The sequence below is a fragment of the Lates calcarifer genome, linkage group LG1 (genome assembly GCF_001640805.2).
Source record: "Lates calcarifer isolate ASB-BC8 linkage group LG1, TLL_Latcal_v3, whole genome shotgun sequence".
NCBI classification, from domain to species: Eukaryota; Metazoa; Chordata; class Actinopteri; family Centropomidae; genus Lates; species Lates calcarifer.
Genome location: NC_066833.1, coordinates 21,488,892 through 21,512,938, shown reverse-complemented (window position 1 = coordinate 21,512,938; position 24,047 = coordinate 21,488,892). Strand labels below are relative to the sequence as shown.

The 24,047-nt window shown below is 40.5% G+C and overlaps 1 protein-coding gene across 1 annotated transcript; it reads left to right on the top strand.

Moving 5' to 3' along the window:
• The first annotated feature begins 294 nt into the window (after positions 1–294).
• Positions 295–21,581, top strand: impg2a (interphotoreceptor matrix proteoglycan 2a). Its single transcript, XM_018702619.2, has 22 exons — positions 295–622; positions 723–953; positions 2,631–2,797; positions 2,909–2,934; positions 3,043–3,075; positions 3,751–3,797; positions 4,139–4,203; positions 4,314–4,469; positions 5,463–5,521; positions 5,667–5,687; positions 8,440–8,648; positions 10,102–10,145; positions 12,153–12,336; positions 12,717–13,672; positions 14,866–15,150; positions 15,266–15,485; positions 16,144–16,354; positions 17,724–17,912; positions 19,005–19,206; positions 19,855–19,934; positions 20,445–20,508; positions 21,284–21,581. The coding sequence occupies exons 1-21, from the start codon at positions 544–546 to the stop codon at positions 20,485–20,487; spliced, it is 3,507 nt and encodes a 1,168-aa protein (XP_018558135.1). The 5' UTR covers positions 295–543; the 3' UTR covers positions 20,488–20,508; positions 21,284–21,581.
• Positions 21,582–24,047: the final 2,466 nt, after the last annotated feature.

The following is a 24,047-nucleotide window of genomic DNA, read 5'->3' as shown; positions in this document are numbered from 1 at the left end:
TTGTGTCATTTGTCTGATTTGAGGCAGGTTGCTGTAACAGTTAATGGGAATGTCTTTAATGTGAATGACCAGGGGTCAAGCTTTTGCACTGGCAATAAGAGTTGCTGTTGATCCTATAGCTTTTGTTACCGCCTCTCTGTCCATGTTTCCTCCACACTAAGTGCCCTCCCTTCCCAGTGTTGCTCCAGTAACTTCTTGGCGAGCTCTTCTAAAAGGCTTAGAGTAAACAGGATTAGAGAGCATTAAAAAAAATCCCCCTCGCTCCAAGAACCATCTGCCTATCTACCTGAGCCAGGAGCTGTCCTCTCAGCACCATGGGACACACCTCTCTTCAACTGCGGAGGAAAGCAGGAAACCAGTATGTGACTCTGTCGTCAAATGATTTCTGGACTGGGCTCTGTTATTTTTCAGCATCTGGAGAATTCTGAACTATGCAAACTTGTAAGAAGCCGTCCACATCGCTGTTACGTGACTTGAGAGGAAGTACATATCTTCTCGATCCTTTTCCGAGTCCACGGATTTAAACACAACCACGGATTTAACATGAGCATCATATCTTGGAAATGTGTTTTTTATTCTGTTGTTTTTAGTTTTCTTGTCATATTTTTGGACACAAGGACAGGTATGTATTTGCAGTGAACTTACAAACTTCTTATCCACTGCTTACCCAAAGCACAGTCACGTTTAAGTCCTAAATATGTTTTCTTTTTGTCGAATTCCAGGTGCAACATTGGAAGGTTCCGCTATGGGACACCTAAGTCTACCATACAGTCAGGAGCCTGAAATGTTTCTACGCGTTGTTCGCGTATCTGATGTGAAGGTATCTCGTGAAAGCCACACAGTTATTTCTCGACAGAAAAGGAACATCCTTTTCCCAAGTGGAGTCAAACTGTGCGCGCAAGAGACTGCTCAGCAGGTTGTTGCAAACCATCTGAGCTACTTTCATCTCAGAGGTGAGACTAAATGAGAGCAAATCACTGTACACTGTGGATAAATATTCTGCACACTGTTATTGTCCATTGCATAAGGTGTGAGGACACGAACAGCAACAATCAAAACACTCTTTGATTGCATGTCACTGCATGTCCACAGAGTGCAAGAAATGAAGTGTCCAATTGGCAAGGGTATTAACCTTTGCTGCATTTACAGCAAGGAATCCACCAGAAGTCAAGCAGAAGGGTGTCAGTCGACATCTGTGTGGACACCAGTAGCAGTTAAGCCTTAAGAGATTGGCATTTGAACAGACTGTGGTCTACTTCAGGTAGCTGTGTCTCCTCACAGGGTCAGTTCAAGAAAATCACAACCAAATGTTGTGTACCCAAGTGGTGTCTAGCCCTGCAGGTAGTTTATTAATTTTAATTAATTAAATTAATTTTAAAAGACTTGGATGGATGGATGTAAAACTGTCAAACCAGAGATGTCAAATCTGGTGCCTATATTACCCACAATGCAACTCAACCACCTGTAATTTGGCCTGAGATTCTATGCTATGCTAGTATCGGCTAATGTAGCTTTGAAGTTTTAGTCTAAAGCAGAGATGAAGAGTGGGCTACAGAGACCTGGAGGCTCACTTCTTTTAACTTTTTTAACAGATTTGTTTCATTTTCAAACTTAGTCTTCAGACCCAACTGAGGCTGACTCAAGTGACATCACCTGAGGCAATTTGTCAGACTATGCAGCTCCCTTTGGAGCCACAAAAAACTTTTTACAACATTTTTTTTTTTTACAACAATTTGGAAGTATTTGTACTTGAGTATTATTATATATTACTTTAACTTAACTACATTTCATAGAGAGATTTTCACCTTTTACTCAAAAATACATATTCCACAGCTTTAGTTGACAGTTACTGTGTCTATTAATTATTATTAATTATTTAATATCAACTTAATGATAAAATATGGTGCATTGTTATAGAATAAATAACCTGCCTGTATATAAAGTTGTGAAAATTATTTCCAATTTGACCAAATACAACAGTAAAATGTGTCACTAATAAGTAACAAAAATGCAATGCATAATAATATAATACTCATTGGGATTGGTGCAGCACAAGTCGACAGGAGTGTTCAAAATATTCAGCAGAGAGCAGACATTTTGACCCCGTATTGCTTAACAAATACTCTGTGGGCAGAGATTAAGGTGTGAATTTTATAACTGATGTCATGGGGAGCTAGATTTAGGCAAAGACAAGCTTGTTGGTGCCAAGACACAGTCTGTGTCTGTCTGAAAAGTTGAAGTTTGTTATGTAAGCTGGATTTGGATTTGGAGGTGACTCACAGACAGTGTTGATTAGCAGAGGAGATTGGAGCATATGTCGGTGCACTGACTTTGGATCGGTGCCCAGTGGGCTGACTCATGAAAAGGAGTTATGTCATGAAGTTAACATGGCGGTTGATGTAGATTTGGGCTCCGGCTGATAATATATAGTTTTACAAAAGGTCTGTCATTGTTTGAATTATTTACTAACGAGCCAACAGAGTGGTCTTTCTAGCCTAGAAGAGCACGTCACAAGAATTTAATGTGTACTACCAAGCTGCAGTGCAATCCAAAGAAAAATAATCTGGAAAACACTGCTTTAAATGTGTTCTGTTACTTAAGTGGATGTTGCCTTTCCCTGGTGTGACTAGTGTGCCAGGAGACCATATGGGAGGCTTTCAAGATCTTCTGGGACCGCCTGCCAGAGCAAGAAGAGTACCAGAGCTGGATGAGCCAGTGCCAGGAGGGTAAAGTCACGGCACAAGATATTGGCAGCTACTTCAGCCAATCAGATGAGCACCAGGCTCTGGTTAAAAAGGTTAGTGGATGACTAATGATTAAATAAAACTGGGTATGACAACAGCACGGAACACGATTCTCTGCATGTGGCTGATTCTGTTACTAACCATATAGTTTTTTTCATTTTCAGAGAATGTCTCTGCCAGGCTTGAAAAGGTAAAATGAACCTTCTTAAGTGCTAACACACCAATTCAATCATCCATTTTTGATCTCTTTATAAAAGTCTGTGTTTTGTAAATGTGTCATTCTTCCCACCATCTGTAGTGAGCCCACCAGGCCCTGGCAGCATATGTGCAGGTAAGGTTGTCAAGGCTATTCAACCTTACCTGTTCATATTCCCATTTATCAGTTACCACACATCTTCAGATGTCTCATGTTCATTTGTAGTGTATTTGCTTTCTGTCTTTGCCTGTAAAGGATAACACCAGCATTATTGTGTCATATTATGTCTTTGTTATTTTTAACAAATCCCATGAAAAGCCCAAAACTAAAAAATGAATTTATCCTGATAAAAGTTTTGTGTGTGTTGTCACAGCCTGATATAGCTTATTCCTCCATGTTATTTTCTATTAAAAACACACAAGCCATAGCATTACACTACTCTGTTAACACTTTAATTTGGCCAATGCATAAACTACATCAGCAAATGTATTTGTAATGAAGTAATAAGTCACCCAACACAACAGTAAAGCTATTTAACGTGTTATGATGAAGGTCTATCTATGTCTGTGATGAAGGGATGTGACTATTTGGCTGAGGGAATACTTGTTAACAGAAAAACAGTTTTTGTCTCTTCAGGGGATTTTTATTTAAGAATTAAAATGATTAAATAATCCTAGTGTTATCCTTTAAATCCTCTACCCACAGTGTTAATCACCCTTTGAAGCTTGTATACTGCATATTCTTTTTATTCTTGATTATTAAGTAGTGTCACATAAGTTTTGTTGAAACTATCTTCTACTGTTTTTACAGCACACCAACGCCAGACACATCAGAACCTGCTGAAGCTCCTGAGCTAGGTCAGTGACTCTCTTGACACACTGTTAGCTGTCGCAAAATCACAAGATGTCTCTATTCTCATATAAGCACCCTGCAATGGTAGAACCTGAGCACAAGAATGACTTTTTTCTTTGTGGTTTCGTTTTGTTTCTTTGTTCGTTTCTTTGATATTTTATATGTATGGTATCTCTCTCTGTGTGTTCCCTGAGTGAGCTTGGCTTTAGGCCACTTTATACTGAGATTTAGAAAGCACTGGAGGTCAAGACCAGTCTAATTCTAATACAGCTATCAGGAATCACGGCACTTGAAATAATCCAACAACTTTTTTTTTTTTTCCCCCCACATGAACTTAACCCCTCAGAAGACGAAGCTAAAGGAGAGGGGGAGGAGAGAGCAGCCACCATCGTCCCAGAGGTGGAGAGTACAGTGAGTGCACACATACACACCCATACACTTTGAGTGTTTTTTTTTTTTTTTTTTTTTTTACTGAATGTATATGAAACTGTATTACAATGCATCTCCTTCTCATGGCACAGCTGGACAATGACATTGCTGTGCAGCCTCCCACACCCACTGCTCTGGAGCAGGTGGTGGAGCTCAGCATCCTCCTGACCGGTGAGATGTACAGCGACGACCTCGAGGATCCAGCCAGCCTCCAGTTCCAATCACTCAGCAGACAGCTCGCTGAAAAGGTTCGTCTCTGGCTCAGTCTCCCTCTGTCTGTCGCGCTTTACGACTCCCCTTAGTGCTACTGTATCTTGGCTCTGGCCTGGACCTGCTATATCTCCTGGTTTATGGTCTATGATGGATGCTTTGTTAGTTTTAATAACACACACTTTAACTGTAACAGCAGTTAAACTCAAACTACACATTTGGTTTTGGTGAAATAACTATGTGCTGAAAATACAGCTTTACGACGTGTCTTGGGAATAGATAAACTCTTGCACATACATGCGTTTGCGCAGGCACTCACCTTTGAACGCAACTTCAGTGGTTTTACAGATACTTGGAAATTTCTTTTGGTTCTTTTCCCTGGCAGTCAGCTCGACACACAGATGCGGTGGGCACACAAACACGCAGCTCGTAAATATCAACATCTTAAACACATACTTGATTTTGTGTCTACAAAGGAAGCAATTCCTCCTAATCGCTGACCTGATTTTTATTTTCTGCAGAGATCTGCATACCTTCACATACTAGCACAGACACCGCATACACACAAGCTCATGTACCTTTAAGAGATTTAGGTCTGTGTGGAAGAAGTGGAGGAGAGGGAGGAGAGGACAGGGACTGAAGACTTAGAGGTAGTTAATGAGTGCAGAGAAGGAGGGATTGGAGACGAAAGGCCTTGGAGACCTTTTTGCATCCTCCTCCTCTGATTGATTAAATAAACTGGGTCAGTGAGTCTGCAGAGCAGTATATGTGTGTAAATGCAAGGCCTTGTAGACCAATAAAAAGAGTTCCTTGTGAGTTGACCGTGGTGCTTTAGTCTGCCTCTTGAGGATAACGATGTGGGCCACAGCACAAAAGCCTAAACCCCTTTCAACTACTAAATTAGCTCTTTTGGAACAATAAATCTGATTTATTTTGCCAAGCAAGTTCATTGTAACCCTTTATAAAAAAGAAACAACCTCTAGCGCTAGCTCTGCCTCATGTATGATGCCAGGTCATCTTTGTCTTTGCAGATAGAGGATGCTCTGGAGGGGCTCCCTGGATTTAAAAGTGTGTCTGTCCTGGACTTCAGGTCAGTCTCTCTGCTGTGGCTTTTAATCCTGGTTCTGGACTTAACAGCTGTCCTTACATTATTGCCAAAGCTACCTCAGTTTGTAGCATTAACACCATTCCAGCTCTTTGCAGAACTTTAACAGCCTCTCCTTTGTTTTATTTAGGCCCCAGAAGGACACCCATGGGTGAGTCGTCAGTGCAAGCTGTCGTAGTTTGCCCTTGAATAGTTCTCCCTACCCTGTCTTGTATTTAAGCCCACAGATTCCTATCAACCATGCCTTAGCTGGAGTAGTGTGAGTGTGTGCGGCATCACCTTCATCTCACACTGTGTTTACCTGTGAGTGTGCGCACGTGTTAAGGTGTGTCACTAGTTGCCTGTGTTAATGGTCTTAGTGTGGTCACTCACCTGTTAAGTGGGATCAGATGGATCCAACCAAGTGAGCAGGTGCTCCTCTATAGAGACGATTATCTGGGCTTTACGACCTCACCAATCACCCTCTGGTAGAGGGATGGAGAGGAGAAGGGTTTAGGGGGAAAGATATTGTGTGTACCAGTTGAAAAAGAGCAAGGAGGTGTTAAAAAAGACAGGGAAAATAATTGGTAACACTGCGACAGATTCTCATGCCTGTTGTACTACCAGTGGAGGGAACATTCATATGGTTTAGTGGTATGAAAATAGGAATACCACAGTGAAAAAATAAAAATCTGGCATTACATTTTTACTTAAAAAGAATAGTTTAACATTTTGGGAAATATGTTTATTGAGAGGGTCGATCAGTCTCACGGTCTATATTGTAAATTTAAGGTTACAGCTAGCAGCCAGATAGCTTAGCTTAGCAGGTGGATGCAGCTAGTCTTTAATGGATAGTTATGTTATTATGTTTCAAATGGATCATATGTTTTGTTTGTAAAACCATAATCTGCAAAGTAACCAGTAACTGCAGCTGTAAAATGCACTAACTGAGTGCTATGTACACCTGTACCAATTGTCAGCCAGCCAGGGATTTGGTAGAGAGGGAGACTGGCAACTGACAAATCTGCAGAAATGATGTGATCCAATCATATCAACATGTAGCAGAATCTCAAAGGAATGTATCCAATATCTTGTGGAGAGGAAAGGGAGACCCTACCCAGTATTAGTAGTGTTCCTAATAAAGTGTTCGATAAATATAAAGACAGTGGAGTAAAAGGTACAATAAATATTTGCCACCGAAATGTAGTGGGATAAATCTATAAAATAGCAGCTGGTGCTGCACACCTCAAGTAAAGTTCAAATAAATATAAACAGGCATGTCCTGCTCTTTTGATTTTGTTGTTCGCTGTACTTTCTATACTATGTTGCTATAATTGTGCAAACATATATACATTAAGTAGAAATGTATTTACACTTCCCCACAGTGAGGCTATGATTGATCACATGGCAGGAGTAGACCTCTGTCTGCCTCTGCGTATGTGTGAAACCAAAGTTGGGGGGGGGGGGGGGCATTGGATCTCCCTCTAAATGGGGCCGACTGTGGGACGGCACGTGCTCAGCCGTTCGCCAGAAACCCCACAAACTAGGTCAGAGTGGAGGGCTCCCAGTAGTCAAATAAAGGCTGATAGATGTTTTTTCCACAGCCTGGAATCTCTTGTGAGATTTCCATGTTTATAATGATGATATGGATCATCCTGCTGACTCCGCCGTTTTTGGCCTATATAGTTGAAGTCCTCCCTTCCAAAGCAGGAGTTAAATCACTCGACTCACCAGTCATCTGCGAGCGCTCTACAGCTCTTTTAACAAGTTTGACGTTAAATCATGCTAATGCCTGAGCGATTTTATCCTCCCAGAGAACTGCTTTCTCATCCAGGCCACATTTGTTTTCCACTTTCTTATTGTAAAAATACATATGAACCGAGGATAAAAATTTTGTTCAGGTACAGTTTAAACTTTGTACTAGTGTATTGTCTGGAAAGTTTGGATAATAAAAATGAGTAGGAAAGCCTCTTCTGTCACTCAGTAACTGCTATGAATGTGTCCTTGAGCAAATCACTCAACTCCTTTATTGCTCTAAAATAGAAAAGACTAACCATAGTGGATAAGGGCTTTTGAATAGAAAGATTAGGGCTGAGCATTATGGGTGAAATAAAAGTACCAATACGAATGAGAACTGAGATTAAAAGTGCATTTTTAACCTTGGAAACAGTTGTTTCAGTGAACAAAGCAATCTCACACCAAAGTCTGTTAAGAAGCTTGTGGAAAGATGTGAGAAAGTGTAAATAGCAGCCTATTAATGTATATGTGTTTGCACAATCATAACACTGCAGTAAATGAGAACTATTCAGGATATCAATATCTGTCACAAATACATTTTTTAAACAATTACATTTTTGATATTGCCATTTTCAGAAGGCTAAAACACAACAGTAAACAAATATTGTTAGAATTAGCCAATGAAGTCATTTCTTGGTTGTAAATATGTGAAACAAAATGAGCATGAAAACCATAATATCAACAATAATAATGTTGATAAAAGAACATAAGATATATCAGAGAAAGAGACAGAGAGAAAAAAGTTAATCCAGTTCCTTCTACAGTGCCAGGTCCCCTGTATAAATTAAGTAAAACCATTCTTCTCCAGAGAATTTATCACACTTATTTTTTAGGAACTCTTTTCCAAAGTAAGGCTCGAAGTGATCCCTTTCTGCCAGTGGGAAATTCCTCAGCATTCCTCTTCTTTTTCCATGAGCAACTACACCTCATTTTGCTTCTAACTGGCAGATATTAATCAAAAATTTTAACAGAAATGTATTAAATAATAAACACACAAAACAAAATAAAGTTATATTATCACTACGATTTCAACCAAAGTCAGTATATGATAATATTGAATTACTGCCCAGCCTTGTCAATGTTCAATACGTGGATTTGATGTAATCACTACATATTTGTGTTTTCAGACTGGATGGTGTGATAGTGGACTATGCTGTCACAGTGGTGGTAGATGGAGCAGGGGTGAGCACTGACCAGCTGGACTACCTGACCTTGCAGTCGAACCGAGTGGAGAACTCATACCGTGAGGTCAAGGAGCTCCCCACAGTGGTGTACACCATCAGCGAGGTCAAAAAGTTTGTCACTGAAGCCCTGCATAACACCGAGCTGGAGAGTGGTAAGAGTGCGTGACTGCTGGGCTCTCCCTGTACTGTAACAGAACACACACACACACACACACACACACACACACATTTGCCTCTTGTATATATTTTATAGCTATTTATTTAATTGGCATGGCAGTGAAGTCACTGGGAACGCATTGGCAGAGGCAGCGCATGCAGTGGAGGGCAAACCTCCAAATGTCATATCAAATGGAGACACAGGAGACTCAGCATTGATATTACAAAGTATGCTACAGCACTTGAGAAAACATTCCAGCGTTTTAATAGTCTCATCTGTTTCTTATTTGTCTACTTTTTCTGTCAAACAGGACAGACACATATTTATAACAAGGTTCAGCTCAAAAGTGGGCCATTTCTAATGAACAAATAACAGAGTCATCAGTTACAGGATCTGTGTATTTATTCTGTTCTGCAGCTAAATCCAGCTAAACGATCTTCAAAGTAGAACTCTGCAAAAATGATGTTTGAAATCTGTGCCCTCAGGTTTTTAGGCTTTACTTTAATCCTTTATTTTGGCTTGCACCCAGTAGATCTTACAGTTAACTCTTAAAAGAGTTCTCTACCAGTTTAACTTTGATGCAGCAGAATCAGAATTTCTTTTTTCTTCTACATGTTCCTCTTACTTGTCACAACCTGGCACCTACATTACCCACAATGCAACTCAGCTGCTGTTGGAGATTTGGGTGTTTTATGCTAGACAAGCTACAAGCACTGTGAGCATACATGTTCGTCTTGTCATGGAGATAATACATGAACATATGACAATCAAAATGCCTCCCTAATACCTGTAAACAGACTTCAGAGTTCCTGTTTAATTCACACTATAGGCACTAAAGTAGCACACACACACACACACACTGCCCAGCTGCACACACATTGTATGAAGATCTAAACTGCTGCATATGCTGGATGTAGTCAGGTAAGTAGGTTAGCTACCTCCTACTTCTGTCCGTTCGGGCAGTTTTCCAGAAATGTGAAGAAACTGAAGGGCGTGATAATGCATATACCACGTCCACCTCCTGTCAGCTCTCCCCCCGCTTCTGTTTTTGAGAGAATGCTTGTCATTAGTTCACTGTGTTACCAAGCTCCCATGGAGATGCATACCATGTGACGCACACATTAGTTATAGGCTGCGACATGTGAAATAATGGCTAAATGCTCTCATATGGCTGACATGTGTGGCTGGGGAACTTTAAGGCACAGCTCGGCTTTGTTTTTGCTCACAGTAATAGCTTTGGATAACAGTGGCTCTCTGGATTTTAGCTCTGATTTGTAGATGTTTACCCCTGAAGGTAATACTGTCAGTATGAAAGCTGTCAGTGCTGAAACAGTTACAGTTAAAAGGATTTTCTAGACTCTGGCAGGCAGGATTTTTTAGGCTATTTGGCACACTTGCCTTTCGTGTGTCAGTTTGTATCAATATTTGTTTCTCCTCTGGTTTCACAGTGTCTGAGGTCCCCGGGCCTGTCAACGATGCAGACGGAGCCACGGTGAGTAACAAGTTATCCCCACCATCATGACAATAATCTCTCTCTCTGGGCTATTCGGCTTCTTTGAGCACCACAAAGCTGATATATCCATTCTGTTTAAGGAAGCAGACAGTTGTAGTATGACTGATGGTACGATAACCTGTGACTGGCTTGTGAAATTATCCAGACCACACCAGTGCAGGTAGGGGATGAGCTCACCAGCTAGGATGAAGTGAAGCTTTAAAGATTAGTTTGGCTCTTGCTATAATAATCCACTGCTATTCTAGGGCAAAGGCAACAGTGCACCACTCCATGGCGAGTCAACAAGAGAGACTGAACATATGAGTTCATTCAGACAAGTAATGCTATCTAAAGTCTGCCTTTATTTGTGCTGTCTTGCTGTCGAGCGTGTTCTTTGATGGTAATCAGAGTTTGTGTTGCACTAAATGTGTGTCTGCTGGTTCACTTTATAGCTCGGTTCACCAAGTGATTAATTTGACTCATTATATGAACTGGGAGAGTTTGGAAAACTTCTCATGAGTAATTAATTCACAGGCAAGAGCAGAGAGCTACTGTGCCACCGAGGCATTTTTCTGCCTTGGCATAGATTCAGAACATTTTAGATTTGGCTGCTTTTTTTCAAGTTTTCATTGAGTTCATATCAGAAGTATGAAACCCCACAGTATGCCACCAAAATAACTATCTTCACATTTCATAATCAAATATTATAGGGTACATTTTTATGATTCATTCATAAACTAAAAGGGAATCTTCTGCCCTATTATATGCATGCAGATGCATGGCAATGAAAATGAACTAGCGCAGCATCAAGCCAACTGGAATCACAAAAGTATAGAGTGACTAGTTGTCAAAACAGTTACATTGTGCCTGTGCTTTTTTCTTAAGCCAAGCAGATGCTGCACAGAGTTCATCTGATTTTAACCCAGAGATAGTCGGTCCTGAGCACTTTTAGAATCAGGAATTTCTGTCAGATTGGTTATCGTTCGATGTTCAGTTTGAGGGGGTCGTGATGACTGATTAATAACCCAGATGATCAGTGATGTAGTCCTCGGATGATTGGACAGGTTTCTGGCATGTCAAAAAACTGTGTTTGGCTGTCTTGCAGTTGGGTTCCATTTGTCTGATTTTCCATGTGGCTGTTGTCCGTTATAAACTGTAGTGATCTTGTTTTGATATTATTGGAATAGTTGTAAATTAAACTGCAGTTTTTAGTTTGCTGTGACATAAAAGTGAAGTAAAGCTGCAGGACAGACAGATCATCTTGCAGACATCTGCGGCTCCATGTCTTCTTACTTTCTGTTTGTGATGGAATTGAATGGACTTTCTCAATTTTTGTTTACTCTAGCTCAATTTCCATTCAAATGCTGAGAAAACCAAAAGGAAATGCTAATGAATGTGTGTTTCCATTCGCTACCATTATACTAATGTTAGGAACTGGTACGAGCTGGATTCATTAATTCCCTTTCAGGTGCTATTAAATTGTTGAAGAGGGTGCAATCAAATGATGGCATTAACGCCAGTCAATATTCAAATAGTGAGAAACAAATCTAGAAAACATGATGGATTCATGTATGAATTGGAAGAATGTTTCAGCTCTGGTAGCACTAAAAGGCAGATCCAAATGTATAGTGTTGTACAGAATGTACAAGAGCAATAAAGTCTGGTCAGTCTTTAAAGTCCTGCTTCACTGCACCAAGGTGAGACAGAGGTCAGAAAAACAAGATTTTTTTCCAATTTTTCTTCTCATACTTTATTTTTTATAATTTATAATAATATAATCTATAATTTACAGTCTTTGTTTCATGATCATTTTAATTTAGGGACATGTCAGCAGTGTGCTCTCTAAAACTTATCTGAAATCCAACCCCCTGAGCAGCTGCAGGAACTCTGATTGGCCTGATCTGTGAACGTAAACAGCAGACCAGTCTTTGACTCTGTCTGCTTGGTATACTTTAGTGGTACAGCACCAAATAGTTAAGATAATAATAACGCCTGTTCATGATGCAGGTCAATGTTGTTGGTGAGCCACAAGAGTCCACGATCCTAGAAGAGGACACCAAAGATGACGTCCTGCCTGAACCGTCTGAAACCAACGCAGTGGCAACGATGGAAAATGACGTGATTGTTCTGGAGGAGAGTACTCTTGTATCCCCTGGTCCTGCCCTGACCACCAGTGCACCTGCAGCTGACAGTGAGTGTAAATTCTGAACACAAGCATACACTCACATATGTAATTTATCCTCCTCTGCTGCTTTTTCTTTTTCACATCTGCCTTTTTCCATCCAGATTTTCCTTTTTGTAACACTGTTGCACTTCACCTGAGGATTTCACAGAAGATTGCATGACAACATGCTCACCAAAACAATCTAAAAACTTCTGACTACTTTCTATTTGTACTTAAATTACTCGTTAGGAATGGTATGCGTGATTTTCTGTATCTTTTAGGTCTCATTTTGTTGATCTTAAATAAAATGTTTTGTCTGGGTTGCCAGACTCTGGAAGAAGGTAGCCATTTTCAAAAAAGTGAGACCAGTGGGCAGAATGAGATTCTTCTCATCTTTGTTTTTCCAGGCATTGAGGAGGAGGGTCTGCTGCTGGAGGACACTTTGCAGAGTCCTGCTCTTCCATCAGAGGAGCTCCCAGCTGAACTTCCCTCCTCTGAGCTGCCAGAGGAAGTCACACTACCTGAACCAGCAGTGGAGATCGAGGCTTCCGGCTCTGGAACGGTCAACCTGGAGGACCTGCTACGACCTGCTACAGCCAGAGAAGAAGAAGACGTCTCTCTTGAGGCAACTGCCTTGGAAGACGGACTGATAACACAAGATGTTGCTGTAGGTGTGGATGCTATATCTGAAGCTGACACAAAGGAAGCGGGGCAGGAGCCTACTGCTGCAGGCAAGGTGATTGTGGAAGAAAACAATCCTGCTGAAGTTGTTGTGAATGAGGCAGAGATTCCACAGGCGCTGGAGATCTCCACAATTGCAACTGAGACCACAGAAGAAATAGGCCTTCCTGCTGTAGTCCCACCTCCTGAGGCTGTAGATGTAGCGAGTGAAGCATCAGAGCCAGAGGCAGAAGAAACAGATCTGCTTCCTGGTGGTGAAGACTTGCTGGAGGGGACGACTGAAGATTTACACCTCCCAGTTGTCCCACCCGCAGATGAGGAGGTAAACCCAGAAGATGCAGCCATAAATGTGGTGTTTGCCAATCCTGAACTATCTGAAAATGGCGAGGAACCTGTATTTGAAGATCGTGGCGTGGAGGAAGCAACGGAGAGCGAGGTGAGGGAAGACCCAGAAACACCCGAAGCTCCGGTTGTAGAAGCTCCTAAGATCTCAACAGAAGATCTCACAGAGGATGAGATCTTACTGGTGAACAAGGATGAACCAGAACCAGCGATAGATTCTTTGAGCCCTGCCCAACCGACTGCCCTGTCTCCAGAGAGGGAGTCGCCTTTTACCCGTATCTCTGACGTTAACCCTGCCTCTGATGGGCACCCTGACATTATCATCCCTTCACTGGTGGAGGTAAGGCAAAAAAGAAACAAACATTGTTTTACTTTAAAGCTGCAAATGCCACTGAAAACATAATACTAGGTGAGAAGTCAGGCCTCACATCCAGAAGTATAAAACTTAAATAAAAAATAAACATAAAAATAAACATAAAGAGACAGTAGGCAAATATACAATCAAATGAAATTCAATAAAATATCATCTCCAGTCTACTTTACATGTGAGTTTAGGGTAACCGGTTCTCCTAACTTTTGTGTGAGGATATAAACTATAATGACACTGCAGCTGTTGCAACTATTGTTTTCCATTTTTCAAACAAGGATAAAAACCCTCTTTGGATAAATCTGTGGGAACAGCATGTAAGCTTCAGGTAAACCATTGCCAACACTGCAAAAACTCAAAAACAAGGAAAAAAAAAACCAACAATAAAATGGGGGAAATATCGACTTAAAATAAGCAAAATTATTTGCCAACAGAACAGGGACATTTCACATGCCAAGATTTTAACAGATAACAGATAATGTTTCTTATTTTAAGTAATTTCTCCCCATTTTGAATGACTCTCTTTTCTTGTTTAATTTTTTTTTTTTTTTTGGTAATTCTATTTTCAAGAATTAAGTTACACAGAGCCAGTAATAAAATCTCACTAACAAGTTCTTCTACATCTTATTAAGATGATTAAGGATAAAAAGATATGATCTAACATTATCTTTCTTTCACTGGTCCAGATGTGGTGATAGTAAATGACCAGGCTGCCAAATCTCACAACAAAGAGTAGTCCTGTAACTTCAGACCTCTGCACAATACCCCATGATTAAAATCAGAACATAAAATACTCAAATCACAGATGAAAGCTAAGTAATGGCTGACAACATCATCCCCCTGCTGGTTAACTAACCGCCTGTCAGGCCATTGGGTCTGAAGTAATGTAACTATTTTTAGTCCCCGACCACACAGCTATTACACCATAGAAACTAGTAGTACCAATGGTAATGACAAAAATTCATGCAACCTGGAGAACACCAACTATTTCTGCAGAAGATTTCTTCTTCTTTTAAGTAATTTATCAATATGTCAAACTTGTTTTCTCAACTTGGTGCATTGGCCACAAAGAATCCCTGCACAATGAATAAATGCTTCCAAAGCAGGTGATTTATTGAATTTTGTTCAGCTCTATATGACTATATAAACATTCTTCTATTCCTCAGATCTACACCTCTAATGAGGGCTTGGATGATGCCACCATTGGAGACCAGGACTATGACGTGATTCATTATGGTTATGGTTTGACTAACCACACAGAGGAGGGAAGCACTGGATTCCCCTTCGGTGTGGCACACGGCACAGACCAGGCCAGTATCGCCATGCCCGTGAACCCTGGACGAGCACTGATGGTGTTCTTCAGCCTTAGGGTGACCAACATGATCTTCTCAGAGGATCTCTTTAACAAGAGCTCCCCAGAGTACAAAGCTCTGGAGCAACGCTTTCTAGGAGCTGGTAAACTTCTCACGTTTACTCATGACTATCATTATTCTCACTGTTGTATTTTTCTAAAATCAAAACACATTTAAAAAAAAAAAAATCTTTAAAAAAAAAATCTTTTCCCAGCTTGTGCCCTACCTGCAGTCCAACCTGAGTCACTTTGAGAACCTGGAGATCCTGAACTTCAGGAATGGGAGCATCGTGGTCAACAGCCGGATGAAATTTGGGAAACCTGTGCCTCGTGGCGTCACCACCACCGTCTATCTGATCCTGGAAGATTTCTGTAACACAGCCTACCAGACCATGAACCTGGCCATTGATAAGTACTCGCTGGATGTCGAGTCGGGTAGGTGCTCACTGATGTATGCTGACAGTTGTGGCATCATCATCTGGTTGAGGAATAGTCTTAGGAGGTACTCTTATTCACTTTCTTGCCGAGACATTGATAGGGTTTCTATTCTCATACCTGCATGATCACTGTAAAGCTGCATGATGACTGTAGTCTGCTCGGTAAAATAACCACATTAAGTCACTCTGGAAAACAGATTTGAGTGTGTGAGGGACCTTGGAAGCATAGTGTATTGTTTTTACACACACAAAATGTATTACATCCTTTTCGTTGTTATTATACAGCTCAGTTATGGACCCAGTGGGACATTTTCTGTGCTCTTTTCTTCACTTCCTCATGTGGGATCATGTGTGTGTGAGAACATCAGTCAGCTTGTAATTGGCCCTTCATGATACCAGTGAATCATGCTTTTGTTTACAGTCATGGTTGTGCTGTCATGATGAGTCACAGCCAACACACACTGCAGGATCTTCTAGCACTGTATTCCTAAAAAATTACATTTGTGTATTGGAGCATATTGATGGATTTCTAAATTTTCTGAAATATGAGATGTGAGGGAATTTATTTACCCACCACTATTAAATGTCGATGACCACATAATCATACATTCTGCTCATTAGTTTTAAGTCAACAGTCCTCCTGTTCTCCTGTCCAGGTGACCAGGCCGACCCCTGCAAGTTCCAGGCCTGTAATGAGTATGCGGAGTGTAAGGTGAACAAGTGGTCGGGGGAGGCAGAATGTGTCTGTAACGCCGGGTACTTCAGCGTGGACGGCCTGCCCTGTCAGAGCATCTGTGAGCTGCAGACTGACTTCTGCCTCAACGACGGCAAGTGTGACATCATCCCCGGCCAGGGAGCCATCTGCAGGTGGGTGGGGATGAGGGGAAGTGATCTTTGTGTGTGCGGGAAAGAGCGTCTGAGTTTGCAGCTGTTGCGAGGCCAGGGCTACATCGTGTAACACTAAACAGATTTTTTCAAATGTTACTGCAGTTCATGCAGGAGGCCAGAGTCTGAGCTTCTAGTTTTAGACTTGGTTTGCTCGGCTGGATGGAGATAAGAGATGTCGAGTACACTCCAGAAACCTTTTTAAAAAAAAAAAAAAAAAATTGGCTCTGTATGCATGCGAGTAAATATGTGTTCTAGCATCATGAATTAGAAATAAATGAAATGAAGATTTTGTTTTACACCTTAGTTGGCTACAAAAAACAATTAACCGTCTTCAAAGATTTATATTTTTGGCCTAGATCAAGATTTGAAATGAAAATCAGCATGTCAACATTTAGAGCTCAAACTTTTGGCAGCTGACTGTGTCAATTTATTTACACCCTGAGGCATTAAATGCACTGTACATGAATGAAAACAATGAATTACCATTTACTGAGGCATAATTGCTAAGATCAGATCAGCATTGTTCCATTTTTCAGCTCCAGCATACATATTATTACATTTTTGTTTATTGCATATTATGATGTTACAGCTTTGCTTATATCACTGGAATGCCTTGGATCTTTTCTTTTTTCCACACTGTCTTGTAATTATCTTAAATGATTTCTAAGAATTACTCACAAACAGATTTTGTTCTGTGTGTTTTATTGTCTTTGCACATGTTTCTATGTCTAAACAGGCATTTGCATGGATTTGTGTGTGTTAGATGATGCCAATAATCCCAATCAGTGACAGAAACATGTCCTCTGGCTCTACTTAGGCTGTTGTATGTGGCAAGTTTTAACTTGAGTGATTATTAACAGTCACATAAGAGATGAGATTGTAAGTCAAGATGAGCGCTAACCTTTGTTTCACACCCACTACCACATCATAAAACATGCAGGCAGCTCCAGATGTGCTCGGATTGTTGTTTACTTCTCGCTGTCCCGTTTTAAGTATTGCATTGTTCCATGGAGACAGGAAACAAATATTTGAAGAGTTTTTTATTCCAAATGGTGGCATTTACGATTTAATGACACATACAGAATGTTTTACTGTCGGTGTAGAAATGTTATTGAATATGACAAGAAAAAATACAAACCATTACATTCTTTAATCATTCAACAGAGAATAAAAGACAGAGGAACAGCAACATTTTGTTCTGCTGTTCCCTGAATCAGTTTTAAAAAATAAAATCTACATCTATTTGTGTGTTTCAATCTTCTGTTTTAGGTCGTTGCATCAAAATAGTTCTTAGCGGGAACTGTTTTATGAAATTGTGACAAATGTCCATCATCGTCTCTAATCTCAGGTGTCGCGTTGGGGAGAACTGGTGGTACCGAGGAGAACACTGTGAGGAGTACGTATCTGAGCCACTGGTGGTCGGCATAGCAATCGCCTCTGTGGCTGGCTTCTTGCTGGTGGCGTCCGGGGTGATCTTTTTCCTGGCCAGGACGTTACGGGATCAGTATGACAAGGATGAGTCAGAGGACCCCATAAGGTGAGAATTACTGCTCAGTTATAACAATTTATGTTGTGTGACCAAGCTTTGTTTAAACCTACAGAACTACTATATTTAAACTTGTAGGCAAGTGTTTCTGTCAGGTTGAAGTTTTGGTATAATGTATATAAAATTATGCACAAAAGATCTATGATTTTTCTGTTTAAGGTTGCATCCATTGAAGTTCTGTCTAAAAAAACATGTTGCCTTTAGTCTGAATTCAGCTGCAATGAAGTTATGGAATTAGCAGAAACAGAATATACAGTATAAAATAAAAACGTTATTTCTAAATTGAACAAAAATTTTATGGAAAATACAAGGCTAAGATGATAAAATATGTGGGGTTAATATACCCCATCTCAATATAGTATATGGTGGATTTTAATTTCAGCCTGCTAAATCTGTTAACTCTATTTCTGTGTATAAAGGAACCTTTTTTTTCAGTTTGATAGTGAACAGAAACGCTTACTTAAGTTCCTCTGAAGACTTTTTCTCTTGCACATATCAGCTTTATATTATAGGTGTCTGGTTATTTTCTTGTGGGGAAAAAATAACTTGAGACATCCTGTGACTGTGTCCTCAGTTAAACAGCCAAAACTTATCCGCTGCACCATCTCTTTACCCTTCTAAACTCACAGCAGTGTGGCCACCCCCTCTCCCTCTCCTTCCACTCTCTCCTTCACTTTTTCTCTCTTTTGCACACACACACAAACACACACTTACACAGTATCTTAGCACCATGCGTCTGCATGTCTCTGGCCTGGTTCCCACAACAGCCTCCAGAGAAACACTGTGTTAACCTCAGCCAATTAACTGATCAGATATGGTGCTGATCTATTTTCAAAAAGCTTTAAACACCTAACACAAGAGGCTTTGTGATAGTCTGGAGTCTGACTTGGACATAAAGATGAAAGGTTAAGAAAGGTTAATCAACGCTCAAGTCTTATTCACTGCAGCTGAGTTTAGTTTTCTGGCTCCCTAGACCATGTATCACATCGTTACCCTGCCTTCACATGGGGCGCCCCGGTAGCTCGCCTGGTAGAGCGCACACCATGTGTCCAAGCTGAGTCCTTACTGGATGTTGTTTTGCAGGCGAGCGGAGAGTCTCCCATCTCTGGAGAGGGCGACTAAGTACAATCCCATGTATGAGAGTGAGGCCACCACAGGCTATAGCCACTACTACCGCCGCTATCCTGAAGCTCCAGTCTACAGCAGTGCCAGCGCTGAGGCCTCCACTGACTTCAGCAGTGAGGAGATACGACACATCTATGAGAACAGTGAACTGACCAAGGAGGTGTGTGCGTGGGCTGCTTTACCCTGGTTTATTTAGAAGAGATATCTAAGCCATTTTTCTTTCTTATCTAATTAAATATCAACCATTTATGTTTTGCTGATGAGTTATATTATGTCATTTGAAAATATTCTCCATAATACAGGTTAAAGAAAACACATGGTGTGTAATTAGGCGTGTCGACACTCAAAATAGACAATAAAACTAAATTAAAGGATACTGCTTTTTAAGAGTTATACTCTCTGAAGACACTTTGAAGCTCTATTTTTGGGAAGCTGTGTCAGGGGATATATTTTTTAGTCTGAATGGATGTTTTCAAAGGAGATATAATTTCCCTATCTGCAGTTGAAGTGCAGTGCAATTTGTCTTGTTCAAGGCCGTCTGGATGCCAGTTATCTACCCACAGTAGGGCACATTTCTTGCCCTCCCCATATCCAGATTTTACCTGAAAAGGATCTGAATTGCAAACTCCAAGGCTGCAAACTTTGTTTCTGTCACCAATAGCTTTTCCATCCTTGACATAATAAAGTCATTTTATTTTATTTTTTTGGTGTAATGTCATGTTTTGATTGAGCCACAGCTTGTTCAGTTTACTGTTTATCTGCCTGTGATGTAATGTTCCCTCTAGAATGATATCATGTGTCTCTGCAGGAAATCCAAGACAGGATACGCATCATTGAGCTCTACGCTAAGGACCGGCAGTTTGCAGACTTTGTACGGCAGCATCAAGCGTGAGTGCCTCTCTTGTTTTTCTCCTTTTAGACTGTGATGAGATAAACAGGTCAGGCAGGATATGATTAAAAAAAAAAAGGAAGTGAGTTTGAGATACAGGAGGCTGACAAGATCTGAGCGAAAGAAGGATTAGTTTTTTAGTTGGGAACTGGAGGAGACAAGGAGCCCAAGCCATGCCAAACCAGTGGGGAGACAGATTTATCATTACTAAATCTCCACCAGCCAGGCCCCAAAGCTGATACAGCGAGACAGAAGCCATCACAAGACACAGACATTCCTTTGTCTGCCAACAGCTTGGCAGTAGCAGTGTGTCTGTGTGTTACAGCGGTAATCATTTTTAAGTCGTATCTGGCTGTAGATGCCTCTCCTCTGTGCCATGGAGATCCCTTGTGCACAGAAACACCTGACTTAAGTTGTGGGTACTTATTTATGTGGTAAATGAAGTAACTAATTTCCCTTGAAAGTTGAAATCCAATGTGTTTGTGTATGTGTGTGTGTATGTGCTGCAGTGTCCTGGATACCCGCAGAGAGAGCTCCTCTGCACAGACATGAATCTCTGCTGTGAACAACAAGGTATTCCCTCCTCATTTGTAGACTCTGTAGTAGGTTTTAAGTTTCAGTACAAACCTCAAGATCTTTGTCAAAATTAGCAGCTACAGTAGAGTGAGATGAAGAGATGGTACCAAACATTTATCAAAATTGGCAGACAATTAATTATGAACATGTCAGTGACATACCTATCTCAGTCAATACCAATGGAAAAGTCAGATCAACAGCTGTAGGAATGGGACAAATGATGATCTAGATGCATATGTGCAGGACAAAAGAGTAATATACAAAACCCTAGAGCTACTGAAGGACATAGGAGGTTTAACATTTTTAAAATATGGCAGCCCAATTAAGGCCTTTAATTGATCAGTGTTAACCTGACTATAAAGATAGATGGAAATAAATAGAGAATGCAGTGTGGGAAGAAACACCAGTTCATGTCATGATTAGTGATCCCTCACTGTATTAATAGTTTTTAGATGTCAGTAACCCATGACTTATTAGTTCACTACAGATGTGGAGAAAAGTTTTAAAACGTGTTCGATATGACTTAAGTTTTTACACATGACAGAGAGAGATTCAAGATTCAAAGGAACAGTTTGACATTTTGAGAAATATGATTATAAAAATAAAATAAAGCATTTCATCTCAAGATATCAAGACTATTTATTCCAAAATTTGACATACTGTGAACAAAAATAAAAATATCTTATAGTAGAGAGCTGTGTAGTGTGTATATTAGGTATATGTGATATACTCTACATTTTGTAAAAGCTGACACACATTTTTTGCTTCACAGAAACATGGCTCATGTTTTAAAAAAAGTGAAACTCCCTGTCAAGGCTTTCTTCTTCTTGGCCATGGTTCTCCGAGCCTGGATTGCCCTGTTTAAAAGGACTGTCATTCAGTACACTGTTATTTTTCTCTCTCTGCGTCTGCATCTGTTCCTGCCTGTGTGGGCAGGGGTATCTGCTGTTTTTCCTCCTTCCTCTGTGCCTTCTCTTGACTCGGTGAGCTGGCTGTTACATCAAGGGACATGTTTCACTGCTCACCTACTGGACACCTTCCTCTGGGGAAAGCTGGATCACTATCCTATTACTTGAATGTTGACAGAGACATACTGTGTAGAGCTTTTTCTTAGTGTTTCATCATATCCTATTTCACCATTTTTAAAAGGGAAGAACATAAAAACTGTGAATATGTATATAGTGTTACAAGGATCTTTGCTAGTTATGATATTATTTAAACAGTTTTCTCTACTCTCTTGTCCCTCCAAAGCTCAAATTGACTTTTTAGGTCTCCTCAGAGAGGCACGGAGAGAGTTGCTGCTTTTTAGTCAATGGTGCTATCTTGATTTAAAATACTATTTGAAATGTAGTGGTCTATAATGACTAATTTTTACAATTTAAAGGCAACACCAGTGGGTCACCTCTGTACGACAAACAATATTAGAGTATCGCTATGCATTAAAGGAATAGTTCAGCATTTTGGGAAATGTGAGTATTCCTTCTCTGGCAGAGAAGTTAGATGATTGAACTTCATATCAGTCTGTAAATATGAAGCTTCAACCAGCAGCTGTTAGCTTAGCATAGCACAACGACTGGAAACAGGATGAAAGTATTAAACAAACAAGATATAATGTGTCAGCTAGTGAGCTTTAGAGGTGCTGGTAGATGTATTTTGTAACCAGCGGACAGAGCCAGGCTAACTGTTTCCACTTGTTTCCAGTCTTAGTGCAAAGCTAAGCTAAATGGCCGCTGGCTGTAGCCTTATACTTCAAGTACATATGAAAATGGTATTGATCTTCCTAAATCTCCACCAGAAAGCAAATAAGTGCATTTCCCAAAATGCTGAACTAAACCTTTAAGGTGGTCAAATGTAGAGCTAGTGCAGGTGTCAATGTAAAAATAGCATTTCACAATCTGTACAATAAGTGGAGGATTTTTCCAGCAAGTTTTCTACTGGCAGGTGATTTGTCTACCTTTCTATGGGCCCCATCAATCAGAAGCTTTAGTGTATCTTTGCAAATGTATGGTGTGTCAAATATGAGAAAATGAAAACAGTGGTGTGGCAAGAAAGACAGAGAGCATGAACTGTCTATAGCTCTTGGATCCAGAAATAAGTGAAACCACGTTTCACTGGAAAAATGCTTTAGGGCGAGCGGCCCAGGGATTTGATCAAATGGTCTGCTTTCAGATGTCATATGTAATGCAACTGAAAAAATAGGAAAACTAGGAAAAGCAAGCTGATAAACAACATGTGCTCTTTGTAAAGTCAATGCCAAGCTGTGTCCACCGCTGGAAAAAAAAACAAAAAAACTTCAAGGTTACCAGCAATTCTTGATAAAAAATGATCTGCCCTGTGACTACTTGTTTGGCCAGGATCCTGCTCCTCAATCTGAAACCTTCTGACAGACTAATTCCAGTGTTTTCTTTGGTATTTTCATAAGTTCCTCCCTGGACTTGTTGTGCTTGACCCTTCTCGTCCCTTGAGTGGATCCTCACAGCTGCAGGTGATTACGATCTGTAGGTTTTCGTTTGTTGTTGGCCAGCGTGACCGTCAGTTCTGTTAGGAGGCCAGAGTCAGACACGTAGATCATGTTCTAGCTTCTTGTTTACATTACACGCTTCTCATCTTTTGCTCTTCTTTTAGACGTCTATACAAGCGATAAACACCGGTGACGCAGACTCTTGTGACAGTGTCATGCCTTTCGCAATCTGCATATTCAATTTTATTTTCATATGCATGCTTTTTATGTGTCTGCACATAGTCTTTGTCAACATCCTCCATCTGCCACCGGCAGACAATCAGCCAATCATCCCATATATGTGTTCTGTTGTGTAAATAACACTGAATATATTGTATTATTAACAGTTACATTGTAGGGTGTGAATCATGTGTGTCTCAAATGTTTCAATATATGAACATATTGTTTTTATACTGATAACTTTCACCATTTTAACTGTGTTACCATGCAGTGCAGCTGTGTAAATCACTAACAAAAAAGTGTAACATGAACAAAAATAAAATGTTTTATATAAAATAAAATGCTTTTACCCAAGTAATAGATTTACATACCCCCCCCCCCCCCCCACTGCTCACTCAAAGAGAGAGTGAAGGGACTTGCTCTCTCTTAGAGTCACTGATATATTGGCTTCTTCCACTATACTACTGGACCAGGTGTTTAGTTGCTCCCAGATAATCCGAAGAGCAGATTAACCTCAGAGGGTATGGATTATGGGCTCGTCTGTGGCCACGACAGTTTCCAAAAGTGTCAGATTACTGTACCAGTAATCATCCTGCGTCACACACATATAAATATGCCAGGGTCTGGCGGCGGAATTTAACGCCTATGCAAGCACCTGACGTCGTGTAAACATACCACTGGCTTGGTGAAACAATACAAATATGAACAATGTGTCATTGTAGTGCATGCAGGAAAAAATTGCAACCAGCTGCCCTTTTTTGTTTTGTTTTTAGTATCAGCATTGTTCCAGAGGCTTGGATTATATTTGGTGTGGTTTGGTGAGGTCAGCGGGTGCGCTGGTGGCCAACGATGGCGT

Bases quoted from the DNA above. Each gene is read 5' to 3' on its own strand.
- impg2a (XM_018702619.2), top strand. From the start codon at position 544: ATGAGCATCATATCTTGGAAATGTGTTTTTTATTCTGTTGTTTTTAGT. The intron at 623-722 runs GTATGTATTTGC...GTCGAATTCCAG, and splicing joins ATTTTTGGACACAAGGACAG to GTGCAACATTGGAAGGTTCC. The intron at 3,798-4,138 runs GTCAGTGACTCT...TTAACCCCTCAG, and splicing joins TGCTGAAGCTCCTGAGCTAG to AAGACGAAGCTAAAGGAGAG.